A 14,114-nucleotide genomic window follows, 5' to 3' on the forward strand; every position below is an offset into this window, starting at 1 on the left:
GCAAACATTCTGAAGAAATATCAAAGGCAAACATGATTCTTACTTTCCCAACCATTCCTTAATAAAACAAAAAGTGATCTTTGGCATAAACAATCATGTATTAAAGGCATTAGTAATATTGCATTAATATCAGTCAAGCAACTAGATAGTGATGCTAAAAATCTCAGAGTATGTCTACACAGCAACTAGACACCTGCGGCTGGCCGGTGCCAGGCAAGTTGGGCTCAGGGACTCGCCTCGGAGGGTCCTGAGCCCAAGCTAAAACCCAAGCCCAGAAGTCTACACAGCAATAAAACAGCCCTGCAGCCCAACCCCTGTGAGCCAAAGTTGGTTGGCATGGGCCAGTCGCGGGCATCTAGTCTCTGTGTAGATGTACCCACAGAGAAGCTTGAACTATTTTGAAAGCAAATACAGGAAGACTATTCAGAAGACCCTCAAGAGTCCTTTCCTATTCAGTGTTTACTATTAAATAGAAATGGCTACATTACATAGTGTTAAGGGTCTGATATAAACCAACCAAAGGCAAGACATTCTGGTTAAGGCTCTGTCCCACTCCTTCACCCTTTCTGGTGTGGGTAGTTATTGGAGGAGTCTGAGAAAAGACCCTAAGTACCATGTATTTGGCATTACCAGGAGACAAGGAGTGAATTAAGGATGAACAAGTGCTTTCTCTTGCTAAAGTCAGTTTGAGGCAGATTATTATAATGTAATTTAAATATGTAATTTCCCTTTTAGATAACCATGCAGGCAAGAGGAAAAACAGGAAGTGTAGAGTAATTGTAGTCTGACACTACTACACAGCTCGCCTTTGCTGTTACTGTGAGTCTGATCAACGGGCAGCAACAGCACATTAACAAAGGTGGCTTGAGCATGATCATTGTGTCAATCCATTGCAAACGGAAACTAAGGAGCCATTATGATGTCAATGCTGGCAAACATAATCAAGTTAGTAAATGTTTTTGCACACGCAAAGGCAGTTTCTAAAATGTTAGCAACCTAATTACTTTTCATTTTAAATGTCAAAAAATATTATTGAACAGCTATCATAAGCATGTTAAAAATGAAGGCATGTAAGTAGTATGGAAGTACAAAAACCATCCCAAGTCTGTTTTCTTAACACGATTGGAAAAAAATAATTTAACATCTAATTCAGTTAATTTCTATTAAGCCTTAAATGTGTATATAGAATTTCAGTCTAGAAATCATTTTCATGGCTCATTATATCTGAACAACAGATTTACATTGGGAACACCAACAGACTCCATAAATTGAGTGCCTCTACTTTCCCACATGCTCCATCATTAGAATGAAGGGCAGTGAGGCACAAGCATCATTAAAAAGTGTAATTTTCCCCTAAAACAACTCTGAAGAAAGTGTGCAGAGGCGGAGTGTGGGTGTGCCTGGTTTCGAAGGAAAGGAGTTCGATCTTGATTGTGTTCTATTTGAGCATTTTGTTCATACAAAAAGTTGCTTTGAACATGATTGACTGACTAATGCAGCTAACTCGATAGATCCTATATTTTTAGCCCCCTATTTCTACCAAATTTTTAACTGGGGGGGGGTCCTGTGCTTTTCTAAGGCCTCTGAAACTTGAACAGTCAAGCTGTCATTATTTGCGACGAACATCCATCACCAACCATTTCTGTATAGCACAAGAATGCAGATTCTGGAATGACTACAGGTGGCAATGGGAAGTAAAAAAGACAGCTCAGTTTTTCCTGACCTGGGATATCACTGCCAAAGTAACAGCAGCATACGAGACTATTTTAGCAATGTGATACCCCCCCACCCCAAAGAGGGGATCACTTCTGATGTAAATGAACTTTACTACATATACCTTGTAACACTTTTGTGGTGTGAGAACAGCTAGCTGAAAATGTCATTAAAACAATTTGCCTTTTCAGTGTCATTGATTGTCCCCCCAAAATAGCTAAGCAACACTGTTAAGTGTTCCAGACCGCCGATTCAAGCTTGAGTAAAGTCCATGTGTCATACCACCATATGGAAACTACTGGAATATACAGTGCATAAATGAGAAGTGTGTCTCTGGGATTACAGAATTCATGAAAAGAGAATCTTCAAAAGCAAAAAGAATAAAAATTGTCAATGTGTCGGAAGCAATTTTGAGATACTTTCCGAAGATGTTTAAATGCATATTTTTATAATTAATGCCCTTAGAATGGGGCATTAGCAGAAGCTAATTTTAAGCTCACGTTTACAGCACATTTTGCTGTTAAATTCTCTTCTGCTTCAAAAAGGCTTTTTATGTTACAGAAGATAATGTTAGTTGGCAGTTGTTTACTGATACCAAGGAGTCTTTCTAACCCAGCGAAGAGTGAATCCAGCATCTGTTCTAATCTTAATAGACGCTGCTTCGGCTTCTCTCACAGTCTCCTTTACAGATTGCATAAGGTTCTGGGCATTGTGAACCAACATCTCAGTAGCCTGCAGACAAAGGAAAGGTGTTATTCTTTCAAGTTCTTAAATACCCATAGTGGTAGAACAGTGTTCACATTCAGATGAGCAATTGTTTAACTCAGAAGCATAAATCCCACCCCGCCTGGGGACTCACAACAGGAACACGATGTTACATCATTCTTGCTAATGTACATTTCAGGATAGTCAAATGTCAAAAGTGACCTGTTCCATAATTTGGAAGGCTATCCCCCCTCCAAGTAGCAAGTGATTCTCTCGTTCACAAGAAGAGGTTACACACCTTATGCCGTAACTGGAGTTCTCTCAGACATGTCCCCTTATGGGTGCTCCACTTCAAGTGTGCCTGTGCCCTGCAACTTTGACAGGAGATTTTTGGTAGCGGTGCCTATTCAGCCTGTGCATGCACCCCACATATACTTGTGCCCCGCCCCATGGTTACAAAGGGCTATGTGGATGTACCGCCCTCAGTTCCTTCTCCACCGCCAAGTCCCACGAGAGAGACTCCGAAGCAGAGAGAAAGGAGAGTGGGTAATAGAGCATTCACAGGGACACACATCTCAAAGAACTCCAGTTACTGCACAAGTAACAACCGCTCTTCTGTGGGTGCTCAACTTCAGGTGACTCCAAAGGTGTCCTAAGAAGATGGGAGGTTCAGACCAGAGTCCAACAGAAAAAAGAACTGACCTGCCTACAGCAGCATCTGATCTAGCTCTAGGCACCATGGCATAAATATTTAGAAAAACATGTGAACAGAAGACCACGTTACCATTCTATAAGGCTATAAACATCGATTGTGCTCTTGTCCAACGTGATATCACTCTCGAAGTGGGCTGAACAAATCTTAATACAACCGGAGATCCTCTTTGATAACCTGTTTTGAAACAGCCGAACGCTTGTTTCTGTCCGCAATGAGTACAAATAGTCTAGGAAATCTTCTAAATGGTTTGCAGCTGGGTGAGAACATAGAAAAAACAGTTACTTACCTTCTGTAACTGTTGTTCTTCGAGATGTGTTGTTCACGTCCATTACACATTAGGTGTGCGCGCGCCGCATGCACGAACGTCGGAAACTTTTTCCCTCAGCGGCTCCCCATCGGGCCGGCAGGGTCCCCCCTCCCGCCAGAGCAGCGCCCCGCTCTAGCGTATATATATCCCTGCGGGCCCGACCCTCCCTCGGTTCCTTCTTGCCGGTGACTCCGACAGAGGGGAAGGAGGGTGGGAAGTGTAATGGACGTGAACAACATATCTCGAAGAACAACAGTTACAGAAGGTAAGTAACCGTTTTTTCTTCTTCGAGTGATTGTTCACGTCCATTACACATTAGGTGACTCACAAGCTTACCATTGGAGGAGGGTAGGAGTCAAGGAACAATTGATTGAAGCACAGCCCTGCCGACCACCGCGTCCTCTCTGGTCTGATGATGGATCGCGTAGTGGGCTGTGAACGTATGCACCGACCACCAGGTGGTCACTTTACAGATTTCCTGGAGTGGAACCTGCGCCAAGAAAGCCGCCGAGGACGCTTGGGCCCTAGTCGAGTGAGCCCTGATCTCCGGGGCTGGTACGTTGGCGAGCTCATAGCACGTGCGTATGCAAAGCACAATCCATGCTGACAAGCGCTGCGTCGAGATAGGCTGGCCTCTCATTCGCTCCGCAATGGCAATAAACAGTTGAGTTGATTTGCAGAATGGCCTGGTCCGTTCTAGATAAAATGCCAAGGCTCTACGGACATCGAGGGTATGCAGGCTGTGGTGGCTTGGGTCCGTATGGGGCTTAGGGAAGAACACCGGTAAACAAATGTCCTGTCTCATATGAAAATGCGTGACCACCTTTGGAAGGAATTTAGGGTGCGGCCTCAGTTGCACCTTATCCTTATAAAAAACTGTATAAGGAGGTTCCGAAGTGAGGGCTCTCAATTCCGATACCCTCCTAGCCGATGTGATGGCCACGAGAAACTCTACCTTCCATGAGAGGTGCATGAGGGAGCAAGAGGCTAGGAGTTCAAAGGGTGGCCCCATGAGTTTAGTTAGGACCAGGTTGAGATTCCACGCAGGGACTGGCGGGCGCGAGTAGGGAAACACCCTCTCCAGCCCCTTGAGGAATCGGACTACTGTGGGGTTGGAGAACACCGAAACGCCCAACTCCCCAGGGTGGAACACCGACATGGCAGCCAGATGCACTTTAATTGAGGCGGGGGTGAGCCCTTGATGCTTGAGGTGCAGCAAGTAGTCCAGAATTGATGGGACTGAGGCCTGCAGAGGCTGTACGTGATGAGGCTCACACCAGTGGGAGAACCTCTTCCATTTGGCAAGGTAGGTCGCTCTTGTGGAGGGCTTCCTACTACCAAGGAGAATTTGCTGGACCTGGTGGGAGCACCTGTGCTCCGTATCGTTTAGCCAGAGAGATACCACGCCGTGAGATGTAGCGACGGTAGGTTCGGGTGGAGTAGGCGACCCAGGTCCTGTGTGATGAGGTCACGATGGAGGGGGAGGGCGATCGGGGCAGTCACAGACAGTTCCAGCAGGGTCGTGAACCAGTGCTGGCGTGGCCACGCCGGGGCGATGAGGATGACTGCCGCCTTGTCCCTGCAGGTCTTGAGGAGGACCTCGTGGATGAGCGGGAATGGAGAGAAGGCATACCTCAGGCTCCCGCCCCACGGAATCACGAAGGCATCTGCCAATGAGCCCGGGCTGAGGTTCTGGAATGAACAAAACTTAGGGCATTGGCTGTTGCCCTTGGTGGCGAAGAGATCCACCTGGGGAAACCCCCACCTCTGGAAGATTGAATGCAGGACGTCCTGTCTCAACGTCCATTCGTGCATGTGGTAGGACCGGCTGAGGCGGTCTGCTAACCCGTTTTGGACCCCTGGGAGATATGTTGCGAGTAGGTGGACTGAATGGGCTATACAGAAGTCCCATAGGAGGAGCGCCTCGTGACAGAGGGGAGAGGATCGGGACCCGCCCTGCTTGTTTATGTAGAACATGGCGGTAGTGTTGTCCGTCAGAACTGACACGCTGTGGCCTTCTATGGTAGCGTGAAAGGTCTGGCAGGCGAGGCGAACCGCCCTTAACTCCTTCAGATTGATGCGAAGCAACTTTTCTTCCCTGGACCATAAGCCCTGGGTCCGCAGGTCCCCCAGGTGCGCCCCCCAACCCAGGTCCGACGCATCTGTTACTAACGTCAGAGTGGGTTGCGGGGTGGTGAAAGGGACCCCTTCGCAAACCTGCTGCTGATCGAGCCACCAGCGGAGGGAGTTCGACACCCAAGCTGGGATTGTCACTACCAGGTCTAAGGGGTCTCTGTTGGGGCGATACGTTTGGGCCAGCCACAACTGTAATGGCCTGAGTCTTAGGCGGGCATGTCTGACTACATGTGTGCAGGCCGCCATGTGCCCCAAGAGTTGCATACAGCATCTGGCCGTGGTCGTGGGGAATTGTTGGATGGAGCTTACGACCCTTTGAATGGCCAAGAACCGTGACACTGGAAGACTTGCCCGTGCCGCCACCGAGTCCAGGACTGCCCCTATGAAGTCCAGTCTCTGCGTGGGGATCAGTGAGGACTTGGGCACATTGACCAGTAGACCGAGCTTGCGGAACACCTGTAGTGCCAGCATCACGTGGGGGCGGACCTTGGCCGCTGACCTGCCCGCGAGGAGCCAGTCGTCCAAGTACGGGTATACGCGCATCCTTCTTTTCCGAAGAAAAGCTGCCACCACGGACATGCATTTTGTGAACACTCGCGGGGCCATTGCCAGGCCGAAGGGCAAGACCGTAAATTGAAAATGGTGCTGGTTGATGGTGAAGCGCAGGAACCGCCGGTGGGTCGGGCGGATGGCGATATGAAAATACGCATCTTTCATATCGAGGGCAGCGTACCAATCCCCCGGATCCAGGGATGGGATAATAGCGCCAAGGGAGACCATACGGAAACGTGCCTTAACCAAAAATTTGTTTAGTGCGCGTAGGTCCAAAATGGGACGGAGGCCCCCTTTTGCTTTGGGAATGAGGAAGTATCTTTCCCCGTTAGGTCCGGAGGAACCTCTTTCACTGCTCCTACTGTGAGGAGGGTCCGCACCTCCTGCATGAGGAGTTGCTCGTGAGAGGGGTCCCTGAAGAGGGACGGGGATGGGGGGTGGGAGGGAGGGGGCGAGGAGAACTGAAGGGTGTAGCCCGCCTCCACCGTGCGCAGGACCCAGCGGTCCGATGTTATATGTGACCAAGCACGGTAAAAATGGGACAGGCGGTCCCTGAAACATAGAGGGGGATCCGGAATAGAGTTTGGTACGCTGTCCTCGATCGCAGCTTCAAAACCCTTGCTTATTTCCCAGCTGCGGCTTGCCTTGGCCATGATTTTGGCCCTGGTTAGACGTGTTGTTACGTCTACACCTGTTATCCCTGCCCCTTCTGCGGTACGGTTCCTGTCTAGGACGAGGGTGGTACTGCCTCTGCGGTGGTTGGGGCTTAAAGGGTTTCCTCTGTGTCACTGGGGTGTGCATTCCCAACGACTTGAGGGTTGCTCGAGAGTCTTTGAGGCTATGTAGTCTGGCATCCGTCTGGTCCGAAAACAAGCCTGAGCCCTTGAACGGAAGGTCTTGGAGGGTGTTTTGCACCTCTGGGGGAAGGCCGGAAGCCTGTAGCCATGCCGAGCACCTCATTACTACTCCTGACGCGATTGTCCTAGCAGCTGCATCCGCGGAGTCAAGGGAGGCCTGTAGAGAGGTTTTGGCTACTGCCTTCCCTTCGTCCACTATAGCCGCAAACTCAGGTTGTGAGCCCTGAGGCAGGGATTCCTTAAACTTGGAGACTGATGCCCAAGAATTGAAGTTGTGTCTGTTCAGAATCGCTTGTTGGTTAGCGATCCTCAACTGGAGGTCCCCGGACGAGTAGACCTTTCTCCCAAATAAGTCCAAGCGTTTTGCCTCCTTGGCCTTGGGGGCCGGGGCTTGCTGGCCATGTCGCTCTCGTTCGTTGACCGCAGAGACGTCCAGCGAACAGGGTGTTGGGTGAGAGAAGAGGAAGTCGAACCCTTTAGATGGGGCGAAGTATTTCCTCTCCACGCCTTTCGCAGTTGGTGCACTGGAGGCCGGTGTTTGCCATACTGTTTTGTAGTTGGACTGGACCGTTTTTATGAGCGGGAGCGCGATCCTGGAGGGGCCCTCCGGGCTTAGGATGTCGACCATGGGGTCCTCCTGCTCTACCTTCTCCTCCGCCTGCAACCCCAGATTGAGGGCTATTCGTCGGAGCAGTTCCTGGTGCGCTCGATGGTCAATCGGGGGAGGGCCGGACACTGTTGTGCCCGCCACGGCTTCGTCTGGTGTGGAGGAAGAGGTCAGGGCCTTTTGCGCGTCTTCCTCTTCCTGCAACTCCTCACCAACTGGGCGCTCCTCTGGAGCCCGTTCTATGACGTGGGTCTGAGACGGTGCCGGGCTCGGTGCCGAGTCCGCCCTTTCTCGCTCCGGTGGCCTGGAGACCGTGGCCTCCTTGCAAGAGGGTGGGCGCCACTGCGAAGAGTGGAACCGGTGTCCCGAGGACCCAGATCTCGAGGTCCTGGATGGGGGGCCTTGCTGGTGGTAGGCCCAATGGGTCCAGAATGGCCATTGTCCTGGCTGGCCCCATTGTGGGTGCCAAGCGGCTTAGTGTTCCCTACTGGCCTGTGCCCTGTGGGCATATCTGCTGGACCGGCCCGAGTCTGCCTCTGAAACCACGGACGGTGATCTGGAAGGCCACGGCGGTGCCGTGGGACGGTGCCGGTCTGGGGTCAGAGAGTAGTGCCTCCGGGACTGGGAGTAGCGTCTTGCCAACCTGGATCGGTACCGGTGACCTCGGGACCGGGAACGACTGCGGGTGGTCGGTCTCGGGGATCATGTAACTGACACGTCCCGGTGCCTACTCGAGTAGGGCTGCTGGGTCGGTGCCGGGCGCTTATTGGGGCCCAACGGCTGTGCGGCTCTCTGCGCGGAGGGAAGCCGGGAGTCCACCGAGGCGGAGCTCAACTGGGACCGGCGCCGTGAACGGTGCCGAGATGGTGACCGTGATGGGCGCACCATTGCCGGCTTGCCTCTGGATGGCAGTCGCGGCGGATTGTCTTTAGTTTGGAGGGGGCCCTCAGCGGACAACTCAATGAGGTCCTTTGCTGCCTCAAATGTGTCTGGGGTGGAGGGCTGTTCCAAAAGCTCCTCCAGCCCTTCCTCCTCACTCGACGCGCCTATCCCGGGGCTCGACAGGCCTTTCGGCGCCGGAGCCACTGTCACCGGGATCTGTGCCGGGGCCGCAACGGCCTTAGGCACACTCAAGGTCTTCGCGGGCGCTACTCTCTTATGCGGGGAGCGTCCTCGGGCCTTGGGTTGGCCCTTCGATTTTGCCGGCGAAGACGACCGATGCCGGAGGTGTTCCCGCTGATTCGGTGCCGTGGGCTTAGGGTGCCCCGCCGGCGCCGGATCACGGACCGATGCCGGGGCACTCCGCCCTGAGGTTGACGGTGCCGTCGAAGTGGAGGGCTGTAACGCCGTCTCCATGAGCAGCTGCTTAAGGCGAAAGTCTCTCTCTTTCTTAGTCCTGAGCTTGAAAGCCTTACAGATCTTGCAGCGCTCTTTTTGGTGTGCTTCCCCCAGGCAATGGAGACACGAGTCATGTGGATCATTTAATGGCATAGGTTTGCGGCACGTGGCACAAGCCTTGAAGCCTTAGGCGTGCGGCATGCCCCGCCGCCCAGGGCCGGTGCCGGGGTTGACCAAACACCTAACACAAAGAAGTTTAAGTATTTCTAAAGAACTGATAACTGTAAAGATAACACTAACTACTACGCTAAGGGACACTCTCAGACGAGAGACAGAGTTGTTCCAACGCCGCCACGGACGGTAAGAAGGAACTGAGGGAGGGTCGGGCCTGCAGGGATATATAGACGCTAGAGCGGGGCGCCGCTCTGGCGGGAGGGAGGACCCTGCCGGCCCGACGGGAGCCGCTGAGGGAAAAAGTTTCCGACGTCCGTGCACGCGGCGCGCGCACACCTAATGTGTAATGGACGTGAACAATCACTCGAAGAAGAAACTCTGGTTCCATGGCAGGGACATAATATTTTTCCCTCCACCCTCTTGCAGGTAGGTAGTGCTGTAGCTGGTGTTTGCCAAACAGTCTTGGCAGGCTCCATAAGAGCTTCAGTGCCCAGAATGGCAAGCCTCATAGATTTCAAAGTTTGCAAGGTATCCAGGAGTTTATGGTGGGACACCTGAAACACCTCAAAGAGAATCTGCAGCATGCCCGCAATTCGCTTCATCAGTTCTTGAAACTGCCTGAAGTCATCTGCCACAGGAGGAGGTGGAGGCATCACAGCTTCATCAGGTGATGAGGAAGAAATATTAGTAAGAGGAGTCATCTCCTTATCCCTCCCTTCCTTTCTGCTCCTCGCAGGTCTCTTCCTCTGGCATAGGTGGTGGAATAGGAGGTTGAGGAGAATGGGCCCTTTCCTGCTCCCTCCTGTGGTGTGATAATTTCTTTGTAAATTGTTGCTTTGTAAAATGAGGCCATGGATGGGCGTCACTTGAAGTTTATTCTCCTGTATTACGTCAGTGGAGGAGGGACAGCAATGTGTCCTAGAATAGACTGGGGAACCCTGCACTGATATTTAAGAGTCAGAAATATCCTCTTCCACGTACTCCAATGCGGGGAAAGGGGTGGAGGGGCAGCGGCATAGCTGTCCGGCTTGCAAAGACGATGAGGGCAAGTATGGTACTCCAGGCGTTGGTGACCAAGAGAGAGTCTCGATGCTGACAAACCACCCCCCCACCCCCGCTTATTAAGAGATGAGGCACTGGCTCCCAAGATAATAGCAGGTCTTTAGGGTACCTAAATTCTTGTAGTACTGATGGTATAAAAGATAGGTTTGAGCAAGAACCTGTGGAAGACGGCTTTTTGCCGATGAAGCTGGTACCAAACATTTGGCATAGGAGTAAGTCAACTCAGATTCCATTGGTACCACAGGTAGCTGAGCGGTCTTTGTTGACTGTCATGCTACCGGTACTCAGTGCTGCTTAGGGACAGGCTTAGAACTTTTTTCACCAGTGTCTCTGCTGCTCTGGATACAGGTACCTGAATTCAGTACCGTGTCTGTCTTAGACAACTGCCTCCTATTCATCTTTGTGGTACCAGCATCACTCGGAGCTTGAATAGAACTCCCCTTGGGACCCGAGGTCTCTGTAGTAGTCATCTGCATTGGTGATGAAGATTTTCTTGGTGATTTACTCTTTACTGCCTTCTGCTTCGAGGCAGATGTTGAGGCTACCTCTATAGAGGACTTATGTACCTTAGATGTACTAGTTGCTGCAGTGCCGTCTCTCTCTTTAGGGATCTCTGGTGACTGAGATCTTGATGTGAACAGGGCACTAGTGGTACTGGAGGTCTGTGCGCACAGGGGTCCTCCACTCCTGGAGCTGGTTGTAAAGTTTGCTCCATCAGCCAGAGTTTTAACTTGATTTCCCTATTTTTTGGGAATCTCCCCTTGAACGAAGCACAGATCTTGCACTGGGGATGTGTCTACCTCCCAAATAACAAAGGCACAGGGAGTGTCCGTCACTGATGGCAATCACCTCACCACAGGAGAGAGACCTTTTGAATCCCAGCAAACCTGGCATTCCTGCATAATATAACAAAGAGAACCCCTAGAAGGGAAAAAGCTCTTAACTTATCTAAAGCTACCTAGCAATAAAGTTTTTTGGGGGGGACAGGTAACTGACTAATTATCGAATACTATGGCAAACAGGCACACAGTAGACTCAGTCTCTGGCCAAAGACGGTTGAGAAGGAACTAAGGCCTGTTGGCCTGTGCAGCCCCATATAGCCTCGGCACAAGTCACGAGGGTGTGTGGGTGCATGCACATGCCGAATGGGCACTGCTACCAAAAATCTCTGATCAAAGGTGCAGGCACACCTGAAAAGAAGCACACACAGGGACACTACTCAAAGAAGAACAGCACTGGCTCCTGTTCCTCACGGCCTACCTTTTGAAAAGTTGAGTGAAAGCTAATGGCTGAACACAAGCTGAATAGCTCACTATTCCTAACACGTCCATCTACCAAACAAAGGTTTCAGAGAACCTACAGGAATTCTAGACCAAAAATGTAAGTAAGTACAGGTCTGTCTCATCTTACGCTGGGGTTACGTTCCGCAGTCAGCGCCTAAAGCGAAAATCGCGTATAGTCAAAATTACATTGAATGTAATGGCGGGCGGAATCGCCCGCACTACAGAAACAGTATTTAAATTGTTATTTTTCTCTTTTTTTAGTTTTTTGTTTTTGCCGACCACGTAAAGCTGAAATCGTACATGTTAAATGCACCTAAGATGTGACAGACCTGTATACCCAGAGCCATTGAAGGTAGCTGCAGAAGTCGAAGTTTCACAAAACAATGATGAAGTTGCTGGTTAATGAAGCAGGGAGAGCGGAAACTAAAAATGTTTTAAATAATTGCCCACTTTAGTTACAGTATTCTTAACCTAGTATTCATTGTAAACCACCAGAGGGCGCTAATGAATAATCTCCTATGCCAAAAAAACAGCTCTACCTTTTTGTTTTGGACTGTGGATTGTTTTAAAACAAGAGGCAATGTCAAGTTAGAAGCAAATTAAGTCTTCTCCATGAGACAGAGGAATGTCTTGTTGTTAACTGCAGAATATATACCAAGGTTTATTAAAATTAACACTTTTACTGGACACTGGGTCAGATTTACTAACTCTCAGTATCTGGGACACATCTGATTGTATATAGGACACGCACCTGACCGCCCTCTCCCCGCCCCGCATCAGCTAGCGAGCAGGAGTTTATATTACAATCAATTATGCAGCTCTTACCTGTTCTGACTCCTCGTCACTGATGTTCGTCCTACCCAACATGGTAGCTTTAACAGTGGAGAGGATTTTGAGTTGTGTGCTGATGGTTGGGATTCGCTCACAGACCTAAGGAGTCGGGAAGATGCATCACTTTAGTTTTTTAACTCGAATCAATTGATATTCCATTTTTAAATGGAAACTAAGATTTTGCTGAACTCTACAGTAGTTTCTCTTTGCTGATGGCTCAGGTACAAAACATACAATGTACATGTAAACTTCAAGGGTACCTTGCATGATATCACTGAAGACATGTTTACATGAACACTTACTCCGGCAAGCTGGGTTGGAAATCTACAGTGCTCCAGCATGCTATGCACTAACGCACCATGTGGACCCTGCTGCCACACACTAAAAGTTCCCTAGAGCGCATTGATGTACTGTGGTTTGAAACAGCACAATGTCAAAGTGCACTCAGGAACTTTTAGCAAGTGTCAGCAGGAACCATGTGAACAGTTAGTGCCCAGCACACTGGAGTGCTATAGATTTACACTCTAGTTTGCTGCGCCCTAATTGTTCTTGTAGACATGAGCTAAGGCACTGCAACTTAATTCCCATTCCTTCCTGATAAGCTTGGGTGACCATTCTAGCAATGTGGATCTTCACTAAAGCAGAATTCACTTTTCCTTTGTCCCAAATCTTCTTTCAACCGTCTGTGTCATCAGGAATGGGGGATGGGATTTGGGGCTGTATTGGTTTATGCTATTGCCAATACCCTATGACTTGATAAGGCTATGTGGATGGCCAAGGTGATAAGCGACCAGTCTAGCAATGTCTATGACATTCATGGAATTTTCAAAGTCTCTCTTACAGGACACTGACATGTCTTCTCCCATCGGAATAAAAGGACCTGATCTTGCAAAGTGAGAGTGGAAGAAAATCAACATTTCACATACTTGGGCCTCAAGACTCACAAAAGCAGGGATAGGGAGCCAAGGGGATCCACAGGTGACTCTCAGCCAAAAAATAAACTCACTCTCCAGCCTTGAGCCATACTGAAGGAGCAGGACACAGGAAGGAAAGTGGTATGTGCATTATTTTAAAGTTAGCCCAGTTTATTACCTGCAAGAGGTTTGTTCTAATGCGCTTGTCGGTGCACTGCTTTGCCACCTCCTTGGCCAATCGAGTCACTTCATCTGATGCTTTAGCAATATCCTTGGCACACTGAATAAGGGCACGCTTGTTTCCACTGACACCTCTCACTAGGCGGGACATCTCTGCCATCAGCAGAGCCATTCGCTTTGCAGCAGCAATTATATCATTACCCTGCAGGGAACAAATATAACAATGAATGTTAGACACAAAAAAGGTAATATAATTACACCTGAACTGTAATCCACACTCACTAACAAACCCTTTCATTAAGTCAAGGAAGAAAGAACAATTCAAGTCTATTGAAAAAGATTCTTCATAAGGAGCACTGAAGATTTGTACAAATGTTTGTGAAATACTTTCCCCTCCAACACTCAATGAAAACGTTTCAAAACTGAAAAGAAAAAAAAAATGGTGATCAAAGTGATACTTTGTCCCTGGAGTGGAAGTGACTAGGATTTTAAGACCAAGTGTGTTCAAGTGTTATAGACATTCTAGATTTCCCCAATAAAAGCAGCATTACTGAAAACACAAGTGCCAATTAAAAAAAAGTAAGTTAAACCAAACAGTACCAATTCTCTGAAGTTAAATAATCTACTATGAACAGCTGAACATAAAATTTTAAATGGCATCTGAAACTGAATCATGAAAATCTGTCAACTACACTACCACTTTATAGTATCCACAGAAGACAATGGGAATTCTAAAGTGG

At 49.3% G+C, this 14,114-nt stretch overlaps 1 protein-coding gene across 2 annotated transcripts in view; it reads right to left on the minus strand.

Moving 5' to 3' along the window:
• Positions 1–2,204: 2,204 nt before the first annotated feature.
• Positions 2,205–14,114, minus strand: part of LOC112106604 (vinculin) — a 113,638-nt gene continuing 101,728 nt past the window's right edge. For both annotated transcript variants that reach the window (XM_026653690.2, XM_026653689.2), the window contains 3 exons: positions 13,373–13,576; positions 12,275–12,379; positions 2,205–2,445 (listed from right to left, as the gene is read on the minus strand). In XM_026653690.2, the coding sequence (XP_026509475.1) occupies positions 2,299–2,445; positions 12,275–12,379; positions 13,373–13,576 (456 nt within the window). In that variant the 3' untranslated portion in view covers positions 2,205–2,298. The remainder of the gene's footprint in view (positions 2,446–12,274; positions 12,380–13,372; positions 13,577–14,114) is intronic.

Source organism: Terrapene carolina, unplaced genomic scaffold (assembly GCF_002925995.2).
Source record: "Terrapene carolina triunguis isolate 2854851 unplaced genomic scaffold, T_m_triunguis-2.0 Scaffold147, whole genome shotgun sequence".
NCBI lineage: Eukaryota > Metazoa > Chordata > Testudines > Emydidae > Terrapene > Terrapene triunguis.